The sequence below is a fragment of the Nothoprocta perdicaria genome, unplaced genomic scaffold (genome assembly GCF_003342845.1).
Source record: "Nothoprocta perdicaria isolate Ctin4 unplaced genomic scaffold, notPer1 scaffold_1, whole genome shotgun sequence".
NCBI classification, from domain to species: domain Eukaryota; kingdom Metazoa; phylum Chordata; class Aves; order Tinamiformes; family Tinamidae; genus Nothoprocta; species Nothoprocta perdicaria.
Genome location: NW_020454093.1, coordinates 5,094,206 through 5,120,126, shown reverse-complemented (window position 1 = coordinate 5,120,126; position 25,921 = coordinate 5,094,206). Strand labels below are relative to the sequence as shown.

At 36.8% G+C, this 25,921-nt stretch overlaps 1 protein-coding gene across 1 annotated transcript in view; it reads left to right on the top strand.

Annotated features, from left to right (window-relative positions):
* The window catches only part of HOMER1 (homer scaffold protein 1), an 84,630-nt gene that overhangs the window by 18,456 nt on the left and 40,253 nt on the right, over positions 1-25,921 (top strand). The window contains exons 3-5 of the mRNA XM_026035426.1: positions 9,919-10,075; positions 15,830-15,961; positions 20,007-20,099. Of these exons, the coding sequence (XP_025891211.1) occupies positions 9,919-10,075; positions 15,830-15,961; positions 20,007-20,099 (382 nt within the window). The remainder of the gene's footprint in view (positions 1-9,918; positions 10,076-15,829; positions 15,962-20,006; positions 20,100-25,921) is intronic.

Here is a 25,921-nt window from a genome sequence, read left to right as displayed (position 1 = left end):
AGTGATACGCTCCTAAGGCAGAGGAATGGCAGATTGGTGCTTGCATGATAAAACTTCACACAGAACAGATTAAGTAATGATTAAAAACTGATACTTCAAAATCTACTGGCAAGTTTACAACTTTGTTCTGAACCGTGTGTATGCTGCTTATCTTCCTAACAAATGGTCTTTGCTTCTTTGTAAGCATTAAGATTGGCAATTAAGGATGGTATTTCTGCTTCCCACTGTGCTAGTAAACATTGCTTACTAGTTCAAGCAATTTTATAGCTTAGTATGGATTCTCTTTCTAAGCATAAAACCTATTAGAAAGTAGGAAATATCAATTTATGCTACATCAACTTGTGTTTAGTGTTTAATTAAACTACCTTGGGATGTAGATGTGAGCGTTGAAGTTCCAGTTAAGTAAGACCACGTTGTTTTACATGCCTGAGTAAATATTTTGCGGTACAGCTTTCTTGAAACCTGAACCCTGCGTGTTTCTAGCCACTTCTGTGCAGAGGAGCAGGGGAGGCAAGTGACTCTGGTTCTTGGCTCCTATGTGGTTTGGAAGGTGTGATCCCTTGTTTGGTGTTACTGCATGGAGCTCTGTCCCTGTGCCTGCAGCAGGCTGTGCTGGCCATCATTGGCTTGGTGCACAGCATGGTCTGCTGGTGTATTTTAAAAGCAGAGCACCCCACAAGCTGTGGGAAAGGGCACAACAGAGTAGGGCGTGTTGTTGGGGACCTGGGACTCAGAGCCATCCTAAGGCAGAACCTTTGGCGATCTGATGAGCAGACTGCCCTGGGCATCTGTCGGGGACAGGGTCTGGGTGTCCTGCCCTAGAAGAAGACTCACGCTGTTTGGCACCTATGTGTTGTGAGCAATCAGGAAATGGAAAGCTGCGCTTCCAGTAATGGCTCAATATAAATGCAGCTACTGCTTCCGAAATTCTGTAGCATTTACTAGGCTGTAAATTATCAAAAGGGAGGGACTTGCTGGCATGGTAACAGCATACGCGAAGTGAATTAAAGAGGCTTTATAGCTCCTGCAGTGCTCAGTGGGATGATTCAAATTGATTTGTTAGTTATGAATATAAAATTAATTTGTTTACCTTTCTAGGACTTTAATTCAATTCCTTGATACAAATAAAATAATTCTCATTTTGTGGTGTTGACTGGTGATTCTTTGTGAAACTTAGCATGCTGCTGGAGCAGTCTGGAAAGAAATGTGAATTGTTTGAAAATCAGTTGATGGTGCTAATGATGAAAGTTTATTAAGGCTGATTAATTTGGGTTTTTTTTTCTCAATGCATGAGTACTAATACACTGATCTTGAAGAAGGTGCAACTTCTTTGACATATCTGAAGTCAAAGTGCAGGTTGTGATAGTGAGTTCAATGTGTGGGTTTCTGAGTGGTAAGTGTAAAAGCTTTCAGAACTGACTGGTACCTGGCAACTCCATAATTTAACTTTGTAGGTTTTTTGAGCTGGAAATGAAAGGAATAGCAATTACTAAGACTAGTAGAATAAAAAAAGAATTTTCACAGATAGAATAAATATAAAAATTAATAACTTGAAGATAAAGAAAGGTGGACTTTTTCGATGTGGTGAGAAGTGATAAGAAGGCTTGACTGTTTCTGTGTGAAGATGTCGAAGGAAGCAAAGCAAAGGTTAAAGCTGATAGAGGGCAATGAAAGGAAACTGGTGAGAAGCAGTTTGCTACAAACCTTGGTGCCAAGGGAGGAAACCATCTTTTGATACTAAAATAGAGGCAAATTCCAGGTGACTCATAATAAACAAGACAGATTTTTTTTCTCCACAGGCTGCTGAGATTTTTTTCTTTTCTGCAGCAACTGAATTTTGTCAAAATACTAGAGCAAAACTAGGATTGGCATTGGTTGAGTAGTTGCTCTTTAATGCAAAGATGTTCTGTAAAAAAAAAAAAAGCTTTCTAATTGCAGACTTTATCTCGGTACTCCATAGTGTCAGCATGACCAAATGCTTTGCTTCCAAATGCTATCTAAGTGCAAGCCCTCTCTTCTTGGTTCCCTCTTCCTACAGTGACACCAGCAGATACTAGTCAATGATGCTGAAGGATTTCATGATGATAACTGAATTGATCTGTCCAAAGTTGAGAAGTGTATTGATTTTTGGACAGTCTTAGGCTTTCTTGTCCAGGAAAAGCAGTCGTTTTAAGTCTGAATGTTCTGATGTGCTTGAATGTTCTGCCACTGATGTCTTATGACCCTCATATCCTACTAAATGGTATGATTAACCTCAAAGAGTGTTGAGTGTTTGTATGTTTGCAGCTTTTCCTTATCTATATTTACATCTGGGTTTGGTGACCTTGAAGGTCTTTTCCAATCATTATGATTCTGTGATTCTCAGTGACAGCACCAAAGTGACCCCATATTGTTTGCTTTATTTCTCCCCTTGTTCAGTGAGCACCACTGATCCAGTTACTCTGGCAGTGCCAGTAACTTTTCTTGTAGTGAAAATAGTTTTGTGAAGTTTAGATCTTTGGGAGCCCATGAAATAATTCTAGGGTGTTTGTGCAATGTGAAAAAGAAAATGTGCCTGACTGCAAGAGATTTGTGTTAATGGAACTTGTAGTAAAACAAACTCCTTGTCCTAGTGGAGCCTTTCTCCTCCACTGGATGCTGTGCCAGCACTTTTGCCCGCTCATAAAGCAGAGCACAGAGCTTTGGCTCACGAGCAGCTTTTCTGGATCCCAAGGCGCCTCTTTGTTCTTTCTCTAGAGAGAGCAGTGCTTGTTCTGCTGTTACAGTTAACTGTAACAAATTTAAAACAAAGTTAAGGCAAAAGGTAGTTCAGAGATGTCTTTTCACTTGTGTGTTTTTCTGTTATGTTAACTGTATGCTGTATGTGTTCTAGAGGTATCTTTTTTGAAACTGAGAGATTTTTGTTGCCTTTTTGTCCTTTCTATAGAATAAACTTTTAATTTTATCTTATGTCCATATTATTCAGAATAGTCATTTGCATCTTAAGAAATATACTTGAGTGTGCGTTTTGACCTCTGTTTTGACCAGACTTTGAAGGCATTTTGGAGGCTCTGCTTTTCAAACTCCGGCAGATTTGTAGCAGCCCTTTACAGCCTTGGGAAGCGCAGCAAGCAGCAGTGCTAGACTAGAAGCTGTTTGTGCAGTTAGGAGGATGACTTCCGACCAATGTTTGGTGTGACAGGAACAAACAACTAGTGAGATATTATTTAGAAAGTAACCAAAATGCTTGATTTACAGGTGTCGTAATAACTTCCACCAAAATAATGTTGGATTTAATTGCTGAATCTTGCAGTTTTTTTCTTCCTCTGTAGAATGTTCATACTCCCCAAATCAAACTACTTACAGCTTTTGCTTTTGATTGTGTGAAAGCAAAACATGGGTTTTTGCTGTTGATCTGCAGCTTAAGCTCATCTTTCTGATTCCACTATATCAAGGAGCATTTGATCCATTGCTTGTTTGAAGGAATATGAATGGAACTTTGTCATTCAGATTTTTGTTTTATTTTGAGAAATAATAATGCAACTGATAGATTCAGTTAGAATTTCTCTATTTACTTGGGAAATAAAAAAGAAATTGAAAAAAATCTGTTGCACACAGTGAAGTTGATGCTGATCTACTAAAGTGATTTATTCCATCAGTTTCACAAATTTAAAATTAATCTGTCAAAGTCTTCAGGTAATGTTAGGAATCTCAAGAGGAGATAAGATAAAAGAGAACTCTTGGCTTCTCAGTGATTTCTGTATCTTCTGTGTCTGGTGATGGGGAAGCAGGTAGCAAGGAGGCTGTTCTTCATACAAGATTTTCAGGGCAGAACTTTTTGCTTGGTGTGTCTCAAAGTCTGCTGACTGAATGACCATTATCAGATAAATTTGTTTTGAATTTACATGCTTCTTATCTACTGTTTTAAGAAATCCGAGATGGTTCCCAATACTACTTTTGTGGCTGTATAGCAGTGTTTAACATGCTTTTGTGGGAGGTGTCTTTGCTATATATGTATATAGCATATATCTCAATAAACATTATATAGAGTTTGTCAAAATGAATGTAACATTAGGGCCATGAAATTAGGGCCAAGACAAAAAGATTCAGAGAAGAATATTGAGGGAGCAGCTATTTATAGGCCTCTTCTCCCTGCTCTTTGTAGGATTTCAGTCAGTGAAATGCCTTAACAGAAATGTTGGGGAAATAGTTTAGAAAGTCTTTTCTAAGAGGGAGGGACCCAAGAAGGAGGCAGTTGGGTCAAGTGAATGGCTTGCCTTAAGACAAGAAGCAAGTCTGTGGCAAGGATCAAAGCCTTGGGACTTGGGCCCTTCTCTAAGATGTGCCGCCTTCTGTTCCTGGGGGTGCCGGTACATGCAATATTCTCTCCTTCCTTCATCACTATAACTACAACAAAATTACTGTGCTTGGCTTTTCTTGCCCTCGGTTGAAAGTGGGAACCTAGACTTTGATTTATCCCATGCTTTGTGAATCTGCCAACTTCCATGCTGTTGATGTTAAATTTGCAAGATTGTAGTGTCTGTGCTGTGCTCCAGTTAATTTAAAATCTCTGCTGCAAAAGAAGCTCTTCATTATTCTAAGTTCTACCAGTAGCTGCTACCCTTCACTGGTCTCTTATGAATGGAAAGCTCAGGCAGAAGAAGAATGAGTTTAAGTGAACTTTTTCCTTGCTCTTTACAATCAGGACTTTTTTTTCATACATGAGTCCTATTTTCCTAGGATAAAGTAACCATAGCTCTTGTAATTTTATGATGACTATAAATTGTTAGTACCGTCTGCAGTCATCTTATGGTGCATGCTTAAAGGATACTCTTCTGCCTTTCTTTTCTCCCTTCCCTCTCTGAAATGTCTCATACGTGGGTTTCTCAAGCATTCATCTGAGACTGGCATATATTCAGTAAGTAATTTTTCTCCCAAATGGACTTTCTTTGTAAGATTACTTATACTTGTATAAGATGATTTGTAAGATACTTGCAAAGATGCCATCCACATCAGTGAATTTGCCAAAACTTTATCAGGATGAATCAGATTCAAAAAATCTTTCCTGCTGTATTTGAAGTTATCTGCTTTCCTGACGTGTCTTCTGCGTCATACAGAAACTTTTATTCATTGAGGCATATAGTCATGAGGAGCCTTTTTCTTTCTCTTTAAACTGATGGAAGTCTGTCATCACTAACTTCATTGGAGTCCCATCTACTCACAGGTATCAAATTTAATCTAGCTTGCGTTGAACTGTGATCTTTGTCCCTGGTTGCATACATGTAAGTCTTGCATATATTTCTTACCTAGCAGTAGAATGTTAAGTCCTTTTAAAAAAAGCTTAGGATTCTTTTTAGGATATTTGACTGTAGCACGACTCTTCTCTGTCTTGCCTGGATAAATCTCAAATTTCAACCAACTTTTATAGGGACTTGCACATCTCAAAGATAGTAGATTTCGGGGAGCTTTGTGAAACTAAAGAGCTGGCTTGAAAAGGCTCTCTTGGTGGCCTTGTTGGAAGAGTGAGAGCTCAACTTACGCTCATAGAAGAGTGCACTGGGTTGGACACTGACCCAGGTGCCAGGAGAGTTTCAGGTGGAAGTTTCCTTTTGCTGGACAGTGGAAATTGAACCATGATATAGAGTTCTGATTTGTATTAGTTTTGCTATTTGTACCAATACTTTAAAAATCCTTGGCAAAGAGGGAGAGAGTTTGCTGTCATCACTAGCAGCTTCTTATTGAGCGAACAAGTGAACAGAGCATGGAAATGTATAATATGCCATTTCTTTAGGGTGAAACAAAATGATGCTAGTGTAAAATTGGGTGAAGTGGCTGTCAGTTTCTCACTGGAATAGGTAGCACAGTTTTTCTATTATATCTTTATTCTCTTTTTCTGTTCTCTCTTCTGCAGGCCTGTTGGCTTTCATTAATCCCTATATTCAGATTGTCTTTCTGGAGCTGAATCATGGTTCATGTTCTTCATTTATCACGTGATCCATGTGATAAATTTATGGCCAACATAGCTAAAATCATATGTGTAGTTGCCTACCTTCACTAGAGATAATAACCGCTGCTCTGAAGTCTTTTTCTGTAAGGTGTTTTTCAGGGACTTTGATATGACCTGGATTACTATTGGGAATGATACTGCGATGGGTAAACAAGAATAATGTTTCTGACTTTAGCACTAACTTACAGCATATACTGATTTTCCCAGTCACTGGCCTAAAGCTACTAACTTAATGTGAATTCTGAGAACAGCTGTGACTCAAAGTTGAGTTAACAGTAGTGTCACCATTACATATTTCAGCTGGTCTAAGATGGGATTCCAGCAATGCCTTTGTTTATTTGCCTTGCCTTTAGTATTAGAAGCTCTTTCAACAATTCCATAGAAATTTCCCCTTGTTTTCTAAGGTTATTTAACATCTAAGGACAAGAACTATGTGAAGTTGTAGGTATTGTTGACAACAAAAGATAGACAACAACAAAAGAAAGTTGTAGATATTGTTGACAACTTGGAAGTCATGGTAAATAAGTGTGGGGAAAGGAATAAAAGGGGAAGGAGATCTGACTTGCAATCGTATTCTTTATTTCTAGTGTTAGTAAGATGCAAAAGTACTTGACATATTTAAAAATATATATATGATTCTTATATATTAATTATGAATTATCAAGGAAAGTTCTTTCTAACTTTCTGTGTAAACTTCAACTTCTTTTGTGAAAACTCTGTTTAGTGTCAGATACAGCAAAAGGAACCTCCAGATGCTTATATGCATTAGTTGGCACTTTCTTGAAACTGATATATTAAGGTATCAAAATGGAGATAGGCTTTTATCCTAAGCCTGGCCTAGGCCTGATCACATGGCAATGAATGATAGAAAAGCAGCGATGGCCGCAGCTCCCGCGTGCGGTGCTTGCCTGCCTTTAGTCCTTGCAGGACCGCGTACATCTCAGGCATTGCACATCTCCTTTTCAGTCTGCCTGGCTGTTGCACTGCTGAAATAGTAATAGAGCGTAGAAATAGAGTAGCATATTAGCCTTAATGTTTCCACTGTACTTTAATGGGTATTTTTAATAGCCTAATTGTGTTACTATGGCAGTCTGTTGGTTGTTTTTTTTCTTTTGCTTTATTGTTTGACATCAGGATATTTTCAGAAAAATGAATGATTTTTTTCATAATTACTGGCTAATTCTTTTTTTTGTTCTTACTGATCTCTCTTAATCTGTACTAAATGCTTCTTCATGACAGCAAAGAGATAAGAGGCAAAAGTTTAGCAGGCTTTTTACGGGTTTTTTTTCTTGTTGAAAGCTTCTTCCTCATCTGTGTCAAATATATGTAGTTTATCTGTGTATGTAAATATAAAAAACATGTGTATGTGGTCATTTACCAAAGGAAAATGGAAACTAGTCTTCCATTTAATGAACTACTAGGATTTCAACTGTATTAACTTGAACTGAATTGAGATAATTCTAGGTCAGGAAGGCTTTGTGTTCATAAAGGAAGAACAAAAAACTTCAGAGGTTGATTAGCTGAAGTGTATTTTATATACTATATTCTGTTTGTATCTGCATGTTTTAGTAGATCTAAAATGCAAGTAACTTTGTAGTGTGCTGCCGTAGATGAGTACAGATAATCTAATTTTACAGTAGCTCTCACGGTCTTTAATGTAAATCAGTGACTGATTCTATAACGACCTTCATCCTGCAGACATAATGTGTGCAAATTCCATTTGCTTGAAGAAATAGGTGGTATAAATGTTCATCTTTAAATGTTGAAACATATTTTGTGTAGCAGTATTGTAGGAATATATGAAGTTTAGCATCTTTGTAGAAAAAGATACCCTATATAAGTCAGTAAATAGGCACAATTATGGATTTATCTGACTGGTTAAACTGAAGCGGGCTATGCATTTTGCTACACAGTAGAGCGAGTTTTTGATTCAGCACACTTATACTTCAGTTACACCATGCATAGTCTGTAGCTTTAGTTTATTCGAAGCAGTAAAAAAAGTGCAAGAAAGCTTTACTGATGCTGTCCTGCTGCTCCTTACAAAGTCCTCTGAGAAGCACTGCAGAGCAATCAGCAGGCATGGGGAGGCTGGCCAACCACACAACCTGAGGATCCTTATTCTCCTACAGGAGGTTGTGGAAGCGCAGGATGGCATCACCTCAGAATTGAACAGCTGAACTTTTACTGACTTAACTTGGCTTTACTTGCATATTATTGCTCTACCTTTTACATACTAAATTTCTGACCTGAGGTGTGTTGAAGATCTAGTTGTATTCTGTTCTGTAATAGAATTGAATAGTAGTTGGGTCAAATGTGTATGTATTAATTACACATCTAATATTTGTATTCAGCTCTTTTTAGTTAATATATTCAGGACCTTTTTTTCCCCCTTGACAAATGTCAGTCTGAATCCAAGCAACTGAGAGGTTTCTATGATTTTTGTGCTGATGGCCTCTTAGACTTAGCAGTGTTGCAGAATTTGTTGAGTTATGAAAATGTGCATTGGATTATATTTGGATATACTTAATTGGGAGGTGAATGGAACACATTTATGTCCATTATTTGGAGAAGAATAAAAAAGAATATGGCTGAAGAAATAAGTGTAGAGACCCAAAAGGGTGGTAAGAATTGGTATGAAATTTATGTTAAACAAAGCTCTCAGTCACCTGAGTGTGACTTGCAGTTGTGCAAGAGATTGGTATCAGGAAAAGCCTTGCCCAGCCTCATAGCTTGATGGTTTGGAGGGCAAACATGAGTTGCTGCTGAGGATACTGTGACATTCATATGCAGCGATCGTGTGGATCCATCACTCTGGCCCTCCTTCCTTTTCCTTTAGTTTTCACTGGAGCAGCAGTCTTTGGCCTGTCCTATCTTTCCTCCTAACACCCACCACAGTTCACCTTGTTTTCTAGCAGATGGGCTTCAAGGAGCATTAACTCTCAGCTGAGTAATATTCTGTTTCTGAAAGCGGCTGGCCCTAACTCTTCTTGCTACCAAGTAATAGGGATGGTTCTGCGAGTGCAACTACACCCTTTGGAAATGAGGCAAGGTTGCAACCTTTTGACTAGGAACATTCAAAATCCTAATCACTTCTTTGCTTTTATTTTTGGCAGAAAAATATATTAAAAGCTATTTGTTACTTCGGACTTAGAGGAGACAAAAGATTTGCATCCTTAGATCCAAGGAAGGGGAGAAAGCAAAATATTACAAAACCCTCTGAAGTTAACTCAATTTAAAATTCTGTAATTTAAGCAATGTTTCCTGAAGAATGTGCCATGCTATTGATCAGTAAATTGTGTTGAAATAGTGATACCAAAATACTATTAAATTTCTATGCAAAACTCTACATCTTCCTAATGATCATGGGGGAGAAAAGTAAATTGCAAATTCTAAAGTTATTTTCTTACATAACTTTATTCTCTAAGTAGTTAACTTTGAACCATGTAGATTAAATGTATTTAGAGTCTTTCTTTGAAAATATTCAGGTGCGAAACTCCAAAGGGCAAGGTTTTCATAACACATGTTTTTGAGCCTAATGAATGTCATTTTTAACATAATTGTATTGAACTGTCTGGTCTAGTTTCAGATTATGACCTAAAATGGAATATTCTGAATATTAAAAAAAAAGAAAATAAATGTAAAGATGTGTTAGAATTTAGATTCAGCAATGTCTATCTCTGACTATACAGCTGTGTGCTAACTTCCTCCTTAAAAAGGCTTGAACTTCATATATTTATATGAATATTTATTGACTATTTGCATATTTATATCAATGCATTTTATCTACCATATGCAGCAGCACATAAATTTCTTGGCAGGGGGGAGGGAAATTTGTGAAAAGATAAGTGCTAATAAGCAGAGCAGGCAGATCACTCGTGTGAAACCAGATAATGTTCAAATCAGCTTGATTACTTTACTTTCCCCTCTTCTAGGGAACAACCCATCTTCAGTACCCGAGCTCATGTCTTCCAGATTGACCCAAACACTAAGAAGAACTGGGTTCCCACCAGCAAGCATGCTGTTACTGTGTCCTACTTCTATGACAGCACAAGAAATGTCTACAGGATAATCAGTTTGGATGGCTCAAAGGTAAACTGTCTTTCAGAGAACTTGTTTTCTGATTGACATTTTTGCTTGTTTGCTTGTTTTCCCGTCTGCTGTCCTTGATGTATTTTCTCAGATACCTGTGTGAATGTCTACCTGAGAAAGGGATTACTTTATAGAAGTGTTTAAGTGTTCACTGGAATATGTTGTTTTCCATGCATTCATATTTAATAAATATATTACCAAACTTTAGCAATGGCCTGTTACTTTGATTCGAAAGGCATTCCTCGTGAGGAGTGCTAAAAATTACAAATAAGTTTACAAGAATCTGTGTTCATCTTTGTTTTTTATCATTGGTATTAACAATATGAAGGACATCTGTTTGGTGCCAATAATCACTTTGTAAATCCTTCTTTGTTACATAATCTTCCCTTTTTTTTTCTGTAGTGATTGTAATGATTCCCTCTTAATAAAGCTGTCCGTGGTAAGCTTTTATTAAAACTCCCTATGAGTGGAGATGATGTCCTCATCTTTAAAGTGGGTATAAAAACTAGCTTTGCAAACAGCATTTCAGAAATCTCTGAAATAAGGGCATTAAAGGTATACCAAGTGTAATCAAAAGCTCTAATCCTTTCGAGAGATTTTTTTGCTTGCAACTCCTGGAGTTGTACTAATTCATGATGATTGGAATTAAAATATTCTGTTAGAGCATAGCAGCATTCATAGATGTTTCTTGGCTGTTACTGAAAGCTAAAAACCTCTCTTTTTAATATCTAATATATTTTAATTAAGGAAGTAAAATTTCTAGCATATAAAAGTACCTAGGAATTTTCAGTCACAGATCTCTATACAGTGTACTTCAGGTGATCTGAAATGCTAATATCAACACAGCAAAAAATTCTTGGTAAGTTTAATTCTTACTTTGTTTCTTTCCTTTCCAGCCTTTCTTCAAATGGCTTTGGGTTCTGCCAACTAATGCCTGTTTGTAAAAGACTTTGAGATTGAGACAAGATGCTAGATGAAATTGAGGCTAGTAGTTGCGTTCTGTCGTATCTAAATTGATCTCTTCAGTTTGCACAATATTTTTTTTGGATATCCACTGCTTTTTTTCCTTTGTTGAAAGCTACAAATCTTTAAAAGTGGTTGTTGAGTTGTGTTGTTAAGCATTTGTTAGTTGTTTGTTCTTCATGTACTGAAGCATTTCTTCTGCATTTACAGAACTATTGGCAATGTATATTGATAATGCAATCTGTCCCTCCTATTTTCTCTTTCTGAGATTGCTGCACCTTTGATATATCATGCTTCAATGAAAGCAGTATCTAACTGGGATTTGGGGCTTCAGTCATGGCTAGGGCCTATTGTTTTCGGTAAAACCAATGCTTTAGAGCCATGCTGCTCCAAGGTGTAACGTATGAAGTGCTATGGCACCTATAGAAGAGTTTAGTGCTATGGGACCCATGGATTTTCAATATATTTCCTTGAGGGCTTTTTCTCCCCTAATTATAGCACCATCTTTTAACATCTCTGTGCGTATAAAATGCAGTAAGTATGAAGGGCTAAATAAAAATATAAAGGATTGCATTTGGAGCACACCCAGATCATCTGTGCTCTGTGGTGTACAGTTGGCTGCCAGTAATATGATTCACATCAGAGCCTGCAATGCCTTGTTGCGTCCATTGGTCAGACACTGGTATTAAATTTTCGAAGGAGTAAAGACCGCAATTTAATTCCTCAGTTTAGAGTTTTGAAATGAAATTGAATGAAGATTTATTTTTAACAAATATTTTCAAAATATTTCAGATTAAGTTGTTGCCACCTGCCAGAAAAATTTGTCAAGCCAAACTTACTACTTTGCAATTCTCATGTGCCTGGCTCAGTGGCAACAAGTGTATGATCTGGCTATGTTTTATTGAAATCCTCAGTGCTGCTGGGTTTGTTGTGCCCTGGAGGTTGGTACCTTAGAGAGAATGAAGTGCCCATGGGCACTCAGTTACTGCAGCTCAGATGCTGAGCAGTAGTTAGCAAGTGATAGCAACTCAAGGATTTGCCCATTCAGACTGTAGTAAGGCATCTTTTGAGAGAGAGATACTTGAGGTTTGAATCCTAACCACGTTTCTGCCTCCCTCCTTTGCCTCTTGCTGAGGCCCTCTTCTTTCCTGAGGATGTCTGATAGAGCAGTAAGGGAACTTTCCGAGCGTGTTTTGTGCAGCTCTGGAGGATGATGCCTTAGGTACTCCTTGCTCTGCAAGAAGCTGAGTGTTCTGAGTCAGAGCAGAAAGTAATCTGCCATGAGAGCTCTTTGTATCAGTTGCTATCAAATTGGGTTTTCTAGATTGTAAATCAAACTAAAAACTTTTCCAGTTACCATTCAGAAAATAGTTTTAAGCAAAGTAATTTAGGTCCTGGTTTGAAGGGGAAAAACACAAGCTACACATGATTTCTTTCTACTAACTTTTGCACTGATTGTGTCAGGAGCATCAATAGATCTTCTTGAAAACAGAAGGATGTTTTTAAGATGTGATCTTTCCTCTTGGCTGAGGGGCACTACCATACATTGCAGATTGCCGCCAGAATTTGTCTATGCAAGTCTCTGGTGTGTTTTGTGGGAAAGTACTTCATTTGTTTTTCTTGATTCATGAGCCACATTTGGGTGAGGCAGGTTGTATTACATCATCTGTTCAGCAAATTAAAAGGTTTGTATTCCTTCTCAACTTGACTGAGGTTGATTTTTTCCTATAAAAACAGATCATGGTTTTTTGTTTGCCTTTTTGGAGGGGGAGGAGGGGACTTAATATTGATTAATGTCTTTATATTAATATGTCTTTTTATGAATATTAGAATAACTCCAAAGGATGATATTCTCCTATATGATACAGGCTTTTTTAAACCTGTTCACTGCCTCTCTATAATGTTGTTCTCTGACACTATCTCCTCTTAAAATATTCGTGAAAGAAATGCATTACCCTCTAACTTGAAAATCATAAGGTGTACAGTGTATGGATCTTATCTTACAATCATATAGGATATCTTGATTCCTGTGACCCATGTCAGATGGATCCTGATCTAAAATGATAACTTGGTGTCGCTTCAAGCTGGTTTCTGTAACCTCTTGAGTAAATATCTTCTATGCAACCTTTGTCTCGTGCCACTCTAGGAACTGAGAGGAGGCCTGAAAAATAAAATCTCTTATATAATATGACATGACAACACTTAGCAGTTGTTGCTAAGGTTTTCAGTTCTCATTAATTATATAATCATTTCATGTCTTCTTGGAAAAAGGTATCTTAGTACTTCTTTCTCCTGGGCGATGGAAGCAAGTCTCCACTGACAGTACAGGCAGATGTTAAGATTATTCCAGTAGGCCTGTTCTCTTCTCCATTCAGTCTCTGGCAGCCTCTGAGAAAAGGAGGAGATGCTCCTGCACTACTAATTAACTCTCTGATAACACTTCCATAAATGAAAGACTGAAAAAGTAATTTGTGCTTGTCCAGAACACAAAGATTACAGAAAAGTGGCTTTTCAATCTGTAGGTTCCACAAGATGCATGCGTTTAGTGAGCCAAAAGGCACAATGTGTGTTTCTGCAGTAGAGAATCTTTGACAACAGTTTAAAATAAGCTAGCACATTAAAGTGGTAATCTGCTTAATGTTAAATATAGATTTCAGGGAGAACCTTTAAACCTAGGTCATTAGTGATTTTTCTCCTTTGAAAAAGTAGTGAATATGTTGATATTATCGTCTTTCATGCAAGATAAAATCATTTTTGACTACTACTGCATATTTTGCAGCTGTTGGGTGTGCAGTCAGTCAAAAGAACAGATTAAGCATGTGCCCTATTTTTTCATAGCTAAACTTCTTTGAAAGGAAAACATGAAAGCTAGTTTATTATTCCAGCCAAATTTGGAGATGATAAAATCAGTTTTCTTCAAAGGCTAAATGTCTGCCTGTCAGATCCACTCTGTTCTCTTTTTAAGATATCTTTGTACATTTATACTAACAACATTCTTGAAAGTTGGTGAAATATCTGACACTTCTTATACTGGTGACTCGACAGTGAAATCTTGTGTAAAGGAAAGCAGTTAACATGCTACCTATCCGAGTAGACAATACAGATCTCATTATAAATTCTAATTAAAAAATACTGAAGATAGAGTTCAAAAAACTAGTATTTTTCATAAGTAGCTGGCTCTGCTAGTAGTGTAGAGCGTATCTACGGCATGCTCTAGCTTTCTACTTTATTGCATGGTAAATGTGCTTAAGAGATCTAGCATATTGCTACTTTTTGTTTAGAGAGAATTAAGCATTTTGATTTCCTTACAAAATGGCTTTAATGAAGGATTCTTCTTGTATCAGTCTTCGGATAGTCTTTACAGTGAGAAACTTCTCTTTAGAGCAAATACTTGCACAGGAATGGAGCCTCTTCCTCTGGAGGAAACTAAACGGTAGAGTGAGAGCAGGAGGCAATTAGGCAGTTGCTGTTAAGTGCCGATGAAACAGATACCCCGCTGTGGCCTGGGTTGCCCCTGCCGGGGGCTCTTGCTCAGCCGTCCTCGTGGGCGCTGAGTCAGTGCGCACGCTGAGCCACCCAGGAACTGGCTGCTTCCTGCTGTGTCAGCAGATTGCAAGCAGTCTCTGGCTGGGACTTCCACCAGATGATTTCAAAGGGAAAGTTTCTAGCAGTGATAGCATGTGAGAAAATTAGAGCTCCAGAACACTACCTTCCCAAGAGAACTGTTCATCTCCACTGTCTCATGTTCTCTCAGTTGTGTGCAGCATAGGCAGCCCTCCTTCAGGGTCAGTGAGAGGGTGTAGCACAAATTGCAGAGGTGATCTTTACTTAGCAATAAGAAACTTTGTGGACACTTAATGCTGGAGATGGTGCTCCAGTCTCTAGTAACACAGCAGATCTTAGGTTTTAAACTGTCATGTGAGGTACTTGCAGTAGATCTTTTATCTGCTGTGAGGATATTGACAATAATCTTTGGAGTGGAGTAAGTGACATGTAAGGAAGATGCAACAAGCAGGATTTTAGTGACATGGAAACCACTGCTATCATGGAAGACTTCATACTGATGTACTTTAACTGGACGGTTTCACATTACAATTTTAGAATATATTAGACAGGCTGTAATGCATTGAAAAATCAGATAAAACTCTGAAAATTCATGATAAATCTTTAGCTGGGTTCAGCTGGAATCAAGTTACCATCCGGCAGTTGTGTTTTCTGATTATATTAGCAAAAATGTATGACAGAAGATGTACTTGCATTCTATTCATATCATAAAATATAGGAGAAAAATGTATTCTAACCATGGTGGTTCTTCTGTACTTGCTGCGTGACCTTGTTATGTATTCACGGGTGTGTGTTTATAAAAGAAAAAATCTTGCGATACAGAAGCCTGTGAAATAGGTTTTCAGTGAGAATGCATTTCTGCATGTTGTATAATGCAACAAATTTGCAGTGCAGCTTGAGAGATGTCTTAGGGGGCAAAGAAATATTCTTGTGAGGCAAAGAAGAGATTTGCTAGTTCTCATCTTGCTAGCCTATGTGGATGTTTTAATGGACCTTTTTTAGGCATGCCAACTAAATTACTACAAAGAGGTGATCCACCCAGCTCTTACTGCTGTTCCAGAAATGGTGTCAGTGCATGCTCTCCAAATTGTAGCCATGAGGGGATTAGAAGAAAACTGTTTCCTAGTTGCCAGGGCGCGCTCATTCATGATGCACAAGTACTTGTCTAATTTTCAGTTATGAGTAGGGTTAATCTATAAAACCTTTACAAGTGTTATTTTGTTTCAGGCAATAATAAATAGCACTATCACCCCCAACATGACATTTACTAAAACATCCCAGAAGTTTGGCCAGTGGGCAGACAGCAGGGCGAATACAGTCTATGGCTTGGGATTTTCTTCTGAACATCATCTTTCAAAAGTAAGTATAACTAATGAAAACCTCCTAGGAGGCCAAGTGACCTTAAGAATATTTGGTTATTGCTGTTTGCATCTTGACTCGCTACTGTTTTGTTACTCAAATCTTGTGTATACATCCTTGCAGGGTAAAAAGACAAGGTAAGAAATAATGGCAGTGAAGTTTTAACCTTCTCATATCTGGGTGGTGTGTTTGCTTTTGCCTTCTCCCTCCTTTTTTTTTTTTTAATTTATAGAGGAAAAGAGAGGTTTAAGATATTGCAAAGCATGATGTTTATGCTTTTTATGATTATTCATTTATTTTCTCTTTTTTTTAAAAGTTGTTCTTCCATTACATTTTTTTCATGATGGAATTTGAGAGAATAATTTAGTTTGTTCTGTATTTAGATTTTTTAGGAAAATATATAGATGAACTTTAGTTTGTTTTGGTGTTTTGCTTGCTTCACTTTCACATTCACTTCACTTTCACATTCACTTTCATTTCTCTGTTATGTGGTGCATATTGTCATGTTGGCAGATTTAAGGTTAAGCTAGTAAGAAGAATGCTCAAATACTAAATTTTCTTGTTTGAATACAAAAATTGAAGCATTAAAAATGAAACCCCACAACCTATGTAAATATTTTTCTGATCTATCTGTGTAGGAAGTCTGCTCTAATCCAAGAAAACTAGTTATTCTTTTCTTCATGAACTGATAGCATAATTGCTGTGAGCACCCCATTTACAATGCCGTTTATATGGATAGAGTCATATGTCATAGGAATATCTACCAGAAAGCAGTGTCATTTTCTCAGATAAAGAATTTCTGTTTTATTTGGGAAATATTCCCCTTGCATAAACAGAACTTTTGTAGTGTACCAAAGATATGGAAACCGAGATGCAATAAAAAGGAATGTATAGTAATCTACAGAATATGTTTGAGTAAGGAATAATGATTGCTTAATTTCTTTAAAAGGGCAGATCACTTGAGAAAGTAGTAATTGCCTAAGGATAAGCACGGGCCTTTTAGAAGAGTAGTTGAAAAAGTTGGTACATCTACTTAATTGGACAATATGATTCGTTTATAAGAATTCTTCCTTCCATAATGAGATAGCTTTCATTTCCACAGAACATAATAGTGCATATGTGCTTGTGCATTTATGCATATGTCACTGCATCAATAAGCTTAGAAACTGTAATTTACTTAAATTGGTGTAAATTGACTTAAATATATAGTAGAGGCACTTGCTCACCAAAATAGTGATAACCTCTGTTAATATTTTAAAGCCATATAGCGCAAGTGCTAATTTAGTTTGCCTCTTGTTTTTTTCTCTTTTTGCATTTGTCCTTTCCTTTACTTTCATTGCTTTCCCCACGTGATACTGCTTTTTCCATCACATGGTTTCATTCTTTCCTTGTTTTAGATGCCCTCAAAATGATTTATGTGTTATATATATTTATTATATTTATATATTTTATATATATTAAATATATATTTATATATTCTTGATGTACACTTGGCTTCAGACTTTATATTGCTGTTGTAACAATCATCTGGAAAGCTAAAGCAGACACTTTGTTAAAGGTACCCTTTTGAATAGCAGTTACTCAGGTTGCTATGATTTTGGACAAATTCACAAATCTTTTTGAAAAAATATGAAGCCACGGACTTATTTAGAAGATTATGGTGATGAATCCACAGGACCTTATCCGCAGACTGTTTTCTGTCTGAATTATTTTCATGTGAGTTAAAATTGCTAATCATTGCTGCTAAAATTAATGAAGGTGAAACTTCTTTTTTTTTTTCTGTCAGTTTTATAACAACACAAACAATTATTTGATGGGGAAAAGGAAACTTTTTGTCATCATCTTGGTAGATATGATCTTGGTATCAGAAAGCCTGAAGTATATACCCTGAATCTGCTGTGTAGCTTTAGATAAATCACGTCTATCTGAGCCAGAGGGACAAGACAAGACAACGAATTCTCAGTTCCGTGCCCTAGCACTGAAGTCAAGTACACCAAAGTAGTCACTTTGATACATGTGGTACTGTAAGGCATGAAATCTAATTCAAAGCTCAATGTACTATTGAATATTAGTAATAGTGCTAACAAACTGTATTCATGGATATATTCAGAAACAGATTGTTCCTAGATGTTTCCTAAAAATTGGATTTGAATTTACTTTTCTGTATTTGATTTAATAAAGACCCTAAGTGAAGAGCCCTATTATATATAATTTGCTTTGTACAGCATCTGTGGGCCTCAGAGAATGAAGCAAATCGGACAGAGAGAATAGAAGTTGTCTCTTAGTAAACTCTAGGTTCTCACACCATTCACAGCTGTGTCCTTAATCAAGCAGATCGTTTTTAAAGCTTGTAGTAAGGTTTTGACTCGTGGGCTATTCTTTTTTGGCTCGTGTGCCCTTGTCCTTCTAAATTAATACTGTTTAATGTAGTAGATTGCAACAGTGATAACTCCTTTTTCTATCATAATAGTGACTGAAAATTCACTAAGTGAGAATATCTTTGATGGAAAAATAGTCATTCTAATGAATTCTTCAGATGCGGACAGGATAAAAGAAAATTCAGCATTGGTTCATCTTCATCAGACCTTTACTAAGTATATCAGACCACCACACCATTGTTCATCTGAAGTGAAGCAGTAGTCAGTAAGACCTAAAAGATGATTCCTCTGTTGCAGAGTGTTTCTTTCCTCCACTGAATCGTGGCTTGCTAGCAGAATTGCTCTTGCTGCTGTAGTAAGTGGAATAGAATGTTCTATAATATTCACATAAAATTGCTGAAACGTTAACTTCTCAGCCACAAGACAAGGCTGTGCTTTTGATAGATTATCTCTCTTCATAACGCAGGACTCTCTCATATGTGCTCTCTCTTCTCTTTGAGATAGTTGGCCTGATTTATTCCAGATTATTTAAGAATATGCTAAGTAGCAATTGTACCATTAGGTGCTTGTGAGATCTTCTCATAATCTTCTTCTACAACTTTCCTTTAAATTGTTAATCTTTTCCTTGAGTCATTGTTCAGTGAACCCTTCTTATAGCTTAGAAACAACAGGGCTTTTCAGGAACTGAGTTTTGACTGAAATAGTTGAGGTGACTGTAGCATGTAGAAGTAGCCTTCATCTCTTCTACATGCTTGCAGTGCAAAGCAATTTCTTTGCATTCTGCTGCTGGATAAATTTAGAAGCTGTTGGTTAACTTTTTGTGTTTTTACATAATTGGTTCTATCTTAAGCTGACCATAGTAAAAATATATTCTATATAAAAGCAGTAACAATCCAAAATAAATGTTTGGATACTGTAGTGTTTGGTGTAGTATGAGGCTAGTTTCTTCTCTGGAAAGAGAATCTAGGCCATCTTAAATTTATCTCTTAAGTTTAAAGACACATGCATTTCTGAATTGCACCTTTGGCTGTTTGCAGGAAGAAAATGTATCAATATTCATATGGCAGTTCAATGTAGAATCCTTGAATTTAGCGCTCAATGTATGAGAGTGAAATTCAACAAATCCATTCTTTATTTTGGCTTAGGTCAACTGGCTCAGTATTCGTACTGCTGCTTTCTCATTTAGATTTGAAATTACAAATACTGTTAAAAAAAGGAAGAAACTAGTATTGTTTCAGGTATCAAAGAATGAAACCTCCTGAAGACTTCAGGGTAATATTGGCCTCAGTAGGCTTCAGAGCCAGATCACCCATTGTAAGGAAAACAAAATAAGAACCTGAAAACAGCTATTGAAGGCAATTTGGCACTGAATTAGCCACATCTGAGGTGTTTTTCTCCTATCAGCAAGAGATACTACTTTTGTTTTGTCCTATTTTTTTCTATCATATAAACAGTATGTAATGTCTGAAAGATATTTGTCACTGTAGCTCACTTAAATGAGTGTTTAATAAGGAGAAAAATTAAAAATCTACTGACAGAATTTGACTTTGTAAAATGTTAAGTATTACATTCTGTTCTGTGTGTAATGTAACTACTTCACGCCTACTCTCTCCCTCTCTTTCTCTCTCTTTCTCTCTCTCGCTATCTCTTAACATATGTACCTTCAGTTTGCGGACAAATTTCAGGAATTCAAAGAAGCTGCACGACTAGCAAAGGAAAAATCCCAAGAAAAGATGGAGCTAACGAGCACGCCCTCGCAAGTGAGTCTTAATTGCCTGATTTAAGCCTAGAACCTCATAGTCAAGAATTTATATTGCATCTTATCCACTTGTGTCTTATTGGAAATGATCAAGATACTTCCCAGTTCAGCCTAAAGACTCTATACAGTCAACTAAAAGTGTCAAAATGTCTGCTATGGAAGTGTCAAAGGGGCTCCTGAAAAGTAAAATAAAGTTAAATGAGGCTTCCCTCCCCCCTTCTTTTCAGCTTTCCACCAAAGAGGTTTTGAGCAAAGAGGGTGAGCAGTTATTCTAGTAAATCTATAATAAAAGAAACACACAGTGTTTTTTATTGCATCTGTGAAACTGAAGGAGATGCATAGTAAAGAACTTTAAAAATAATTCTTTCAACAAAAAGTCAAAGTGCCAATCACTTAAAATTTTGTCCTGCTATCCAGTATTCAGTTGTGAAATGTGTTGATGCAAGAAGAAAGATTAATGTGGAGATTCTGGAGTTTTATCACAGTTGGACATGTAAAAATTAAAAACAAAACAAAAAACCATATGAACAGTCCAACAGGAAGATAAATTAATATAGTCATATTACACCAGTCAAGCCTAAAATTAATTTACCTGAAAGTAAATATATTTTGAGTTTGTTTTGGAAAAAGAAATTGCATGAGGCTTTTATGCCTCTCCCTCCAAGTCTTTTTGACTCTAGGTGTAGCCATTTGTTTTATTTTAAGCAATAATAAAGACAAGGGTAATTCTTCCTCTTGAAGGAAGAAACAGCTTTAAAATTTTAGCAGGGATTAGGATTAACATAACAGACATTTTTTTTTCTCTCCCCTTCTCCTGGTTCTCCAAGGAATGCAGAATGCATCTGTGTTCACAGAATCAGTGCATCTCTTGAATGCTTTGTATTGCAGTGTGCTCCTAATCTTTGATGAATCCAGGATTTCAGGCAGTCTGCAGCATGCGGCGCAGATAGCGCTCTGGTGACAACAAACCTATAGCTGGTGCCCTTCCAAGAGAAGTCAGGGCAGCAACCACAAGAATATACACAATGAGCTAAGCTTACTTTTCCTGGTAGGCAGGGTGCCCAGGTGCTATGCTGGCTTGTAACATTGAAAGGGAATGGCTTGCTTTAGTACAACAGGAAAAAATGAGGCAGTGTTTTTTCATTAGTTTCCTTCTAATTCTCTAACCTTCTGATAAATTCTATGAATATGTTGATGACAGAAATAAAAATTTCAGTATTATAACCTGGTATATACTTGGCTTTATATACAGTGAAGTACTTAAGTAACTATAGAGGACTTGCTTAATATTATAGACAAAATAATTACTGTACTCTTTTGAGATACTGAGTAAGAGTCAGATTTCAAGCTAAATCTGACATTGTCAAATGAAGTTATTTGTGGGGCTCTTTTGTTTAGTTGAGGTGTTTTTTTTAATTACTTAGGCAGGACACCCAAGGTAAAAGGTTTCATCTTGATCTATATGAGCTATTAATATTGTTCATATTCTTGTACAGGTTACTCATAACCACTATTGAAGCTTAATATTCTACACTGTAGGCAGTTACAGAAATATTACCTTGAGCGACTCTGTAATGCATGTTGAGCTGCAATTTAATTACTGCACACTTAGGAATAATTTCGTATTCAGACCTTACCTTTCATCTCTCGGCTTTTAGCCATGTTGATAAGTTAGTGTATTATTCCAAAAGATACAGTTAGTGCAAGTGCTGACACATCAGCATAATAGTCTTCACATACCTAATGCTTCTCTTTAGTTCCCCAAAGATAAAGGAGGTGAATCAGGAACTTCGGGGTTAGGAGCAGATGAAAAGCAGTGGCTTCCTGGCAGCCTGCTGCACTTCTTGGGTGCTTCAAGGCACTGGGGCTTGTTCAGAGATGATGGGGGAGAGGGTGGAGGAGAGGGAGAGGGGTGCTTGGCAGTGGGGACCCTAGGGACACTTGCAGGAGCATTCTCTGCTTTTGATCACCTCCCCAAAAGTGGCTGTAAAGGCACGTAATGCCAGTATTGCCATTCTTGATCATTTTGCAGTGTTTTTTTTCCTTTTGTATAGTGATGATTTGCCGAGAGGGAATGGAAAAGAGGAAGGAGAGGTAGCATCTTGACAGCCAAGATTTCTCAAGAATGTGGCTTTTCAGGAGGTTTTGACAGGAAAGGCCTTGGGAGGTAGCGTGTGGTCCTTAGTAACACTAGCAGTCACCTACAACCATCAGTTCTTCTCTGGATTTTACAGAGTTCTGCATCTAATAAAGAATAAATAGGAAAATACTGCACATCGCACCTGACAAATATACATACAAAGGTTATATAAAATATGTTGTTTGTCTTGATATTGCTTTAAAAAGTCTCTTCTTACTATTTAACAGTTAAAGTACCAGATGCAGCACATTGTCTGCCCTCTTACATACAACATACAGTCATTACATACAACATAACTGTGGGTCAATGGAGTGCTTTTTCCCCTCTTTCTCCCCATTTTCAATTTTCAGATTCAAGTATCCACCCAAAGAGCCCAGTTGTGGGTATGCACCTCTCCCCATGAGTCTTCCACCAACTGCAGTGTGAATCTCCATTCTTTTTTTAAGGCAGAAGCTGTCCTCAAATCTTTCTCGAGACCATGGTAACTTCAACTAAAGACTCTTGTTGTGTGGCAAGCGTCTTGTTCCCAGTAGTCAGATTCTTGTCTCATTGTGGGACAGTACTCCTGTGCAGACTCATAGGAATAGCAATTGACTGATTTGGGGGAGTTTGGTATCACAGTGCTTTTGTAGAGCAAAGAATAGACTGATTTTGGCAAAATAGGCACGGCTTTATCACCTATTGCCTCTTTTTTTTTTGAACGAAGTTTACTTTCAAAGTTTGTAAAGGACTCTACGACACCATGTCCTGGAACAAACACTGTGTACCTGTTATGGCATCTGCATCCATAGCTGTTGGCCTTGGGCTGTTCCCGGTGTGTGCTAAACACAAGCTTGCTGAAGAACCATGGCTACAGGAGAGAGCAGAGAAAACTTCCTATATATAGTAAGCTGGGATTAACAAGAAAGCTTCCAGTTCAACCATCTGGAATGGGTTTGCTTTCTTCATAATTTTGGAGCCCAACTTAATTGTTAAGCACCTACTCCATATCTGTTTCTATTCCATATTTGGTGACTGGAAAAGGCCTCTTCTCTGTTACAGGATCTGTGTGTTTTACTTCAGAGTGGTTTTTTTTTTTTTTCCTGAGTGCATATATTTCCTTTATAAGATTCTGAAATCATGTTGGGATGTCTTTTGCTGAATTCCCCTCTGCTGTGCTTAGTTTGTAGACTCTAGGCAGTATTCTCTTCATACTACTCTATTACCAGTATCCTGGTGATACACTGATTACTAGTGCCAGAGCTCCATCTGACAGTGCAGATCTCTGAATAACTCTTAAATAGCAAAATACTCCTGATTCACATTTTTTTTCACTTTAAATAATGATAATCCTCAGTCAATGTCAAAGGCAAATGAGTGATTTGAAGATCAGTATCTTCCAAAAACTTGTGAATTGATAGTGATTTTATACCACAGAAGAGCTGATGATCCTTTTTGTCAAATGTACAAAAATATCTATTTATAATTCTCATGAGTGAGAAATATCAGGTCTTAAAATATGCCATGGGTTTGCTGGAAGGTGTTCAAGTTTTTTCCTTCTTTATATACTTTTTAATAAATTTTTTCATACAGTTTCTATACAGATGAAGATTAGTTCTATGTTACCTTGAAATATATCAGGTCAACTTAAAATACATATATAAAGCTTAGCTTAAAATTTATATTTAAGTAGACCATAATTTTTTCTTCAAACTCTATAAAATTTGAAGTAGATCGTAGAAACTAATAAAACTGTTACTCAAGAACATCTCCCAAAAATGTTTCTAGAACTCTTTTATGCTTTTTAAGTACTATAAAATATAAAAATATTATTTGCAAGCTCAACTTTGTTAGCTTGTTTTTTTGACTTTTATAGCTTTTCTTCTGTTTCTTTTGGTACTTTATTTGTTGCCAGATTCATTATTGTTGGCTGCAGATAAATTATTTACCAGACAAAGATAGTTTTGAGTCTGAGCATTGATTGATCTGTGTTATTGGAAGAAATACAGGCTAGAACGTCATGCTGCTCTGCTATGTACAATTCTGCTTGTCAGAAATTTGTAAGCAGGAAGTCTTTATAAATTATATAGACCAAGACATTTGCTTGCACTGATTTTTCATATGAAGTTTGTCTGAGTTAGAAAACTATCGGTCTTTTAGCCTTATTGAAAAACAAACCTTACTGGAACTTGCAGTTTGATTTCTTTTGTAGTGAAATCATTTTAATGCTTTTATACAGATTTTGTTTATGAATAAGCTCTTGTTATATATCTAACAGTGCTATAGGAATTTTAGTTTAAAGAGGATAAGTAAACCAGACTTGTGGAGAAATTGTATTATTTATGAACATCTAATGTGGCTGGGGGAGAGGAGAGAAAGGCCAAAAGTCATCATTTTTAATGTATTAATGCATATGTTTGATTATCTTGTCAACTCTGTTTTCCTTTTGCGCTTAATTTCAATTCATTTTCAGTTCAGTAAAACTCAGTTTTGTGGAAATCAAGGTTTAGTTTTGATTTCTAAATAATAGCAATAAAGAAAAGATTTTATGAGTATAAAAGAACAAGCTTGCTTCTGAAACAGTTTACATTTGCATAATAAATATTAACATTTATATGGTAAATGATTTGCATTTATATAATAGATCAGTGAAAGGTTCTGCTTTCTAATCATCAGGAATGGAATAGGAAGGCACAGAATGGAGATACTAGTGTATGTACATTGCATAACTTGATGAATATTAAATATAATAAAATTTTAGATTAGTATTAAAATATTGTAATTTAATTCTGTATCATCCACTAATGCAAGCTGTAGAGTAAGAGTAACACTCTATGTGGGAATAAAAGCAAAATTTTTGGTAGTTGTTGAACGGTGGGCTGCAAATGTTGAATGTTATTTAAAGCGCGGTGAAAACTTGAACCCGTGCTGTTTTAGGTTATTTGATGACCTAAACCTAAAATAACCTAAATAACCTTTGTGGAAGGTGATGATAGTGGCTGGAGCTTGTTTTCTGTAACTGAATTTTCTCATCTGGTTCATCCTTAAAGTCAAAGACAACTCTTTCAGTAGATGTAGATCAGATTCAGTATTGACTTTCAAAAACTCTTATTCCTGTAAATGAGTTGAAGGTTACAAATGCAACTAAAGGCTCAAAATTAGAAACTGGTGGGTTCTTTTGTTTTGTTTTTTTTTTAAATCCTGAGCATCTCCAAATACTTTCAGTTTTCTGTTCCTTTTGACAACTCAGCTCCCTATGCAGGGTGTCAAGGAGCTGGGAAGGGTGGCAGCCACAATTCCCAAGACTTTTCTTGTGCTTCAGTCTGAAAATGTCTTCTCCTCTCCATGCAGACAGTAGGAGCCTGCAAGGCCTTAGGAGATGGTTAACTTTTGGGAGTGTTGCAAGTACAACAGTTGTTTGCTGTGTGGGCATCCCCCCTTGCCAGCTGTGGAACTCTCTTCATGCAGCCCTTCCATCTTAAATGTTAAATGTTAACATTTAATTAAATGTTGCCACTTGATTACTAAAAGCCCACCAAGACATTCTGACGTCTGAGTTATTTAGCTTCTATGACATGTTTATGTCCAACAGTGCAACAGTTCTTACTTGGAAAGAGAAGTATACAGAGTTTGAAAAGCCCATAATATTCAAACATAGCTTGTGGGCTACGGTGTCCTTTGAGATTTTGTTTGTTTTTTTCTTA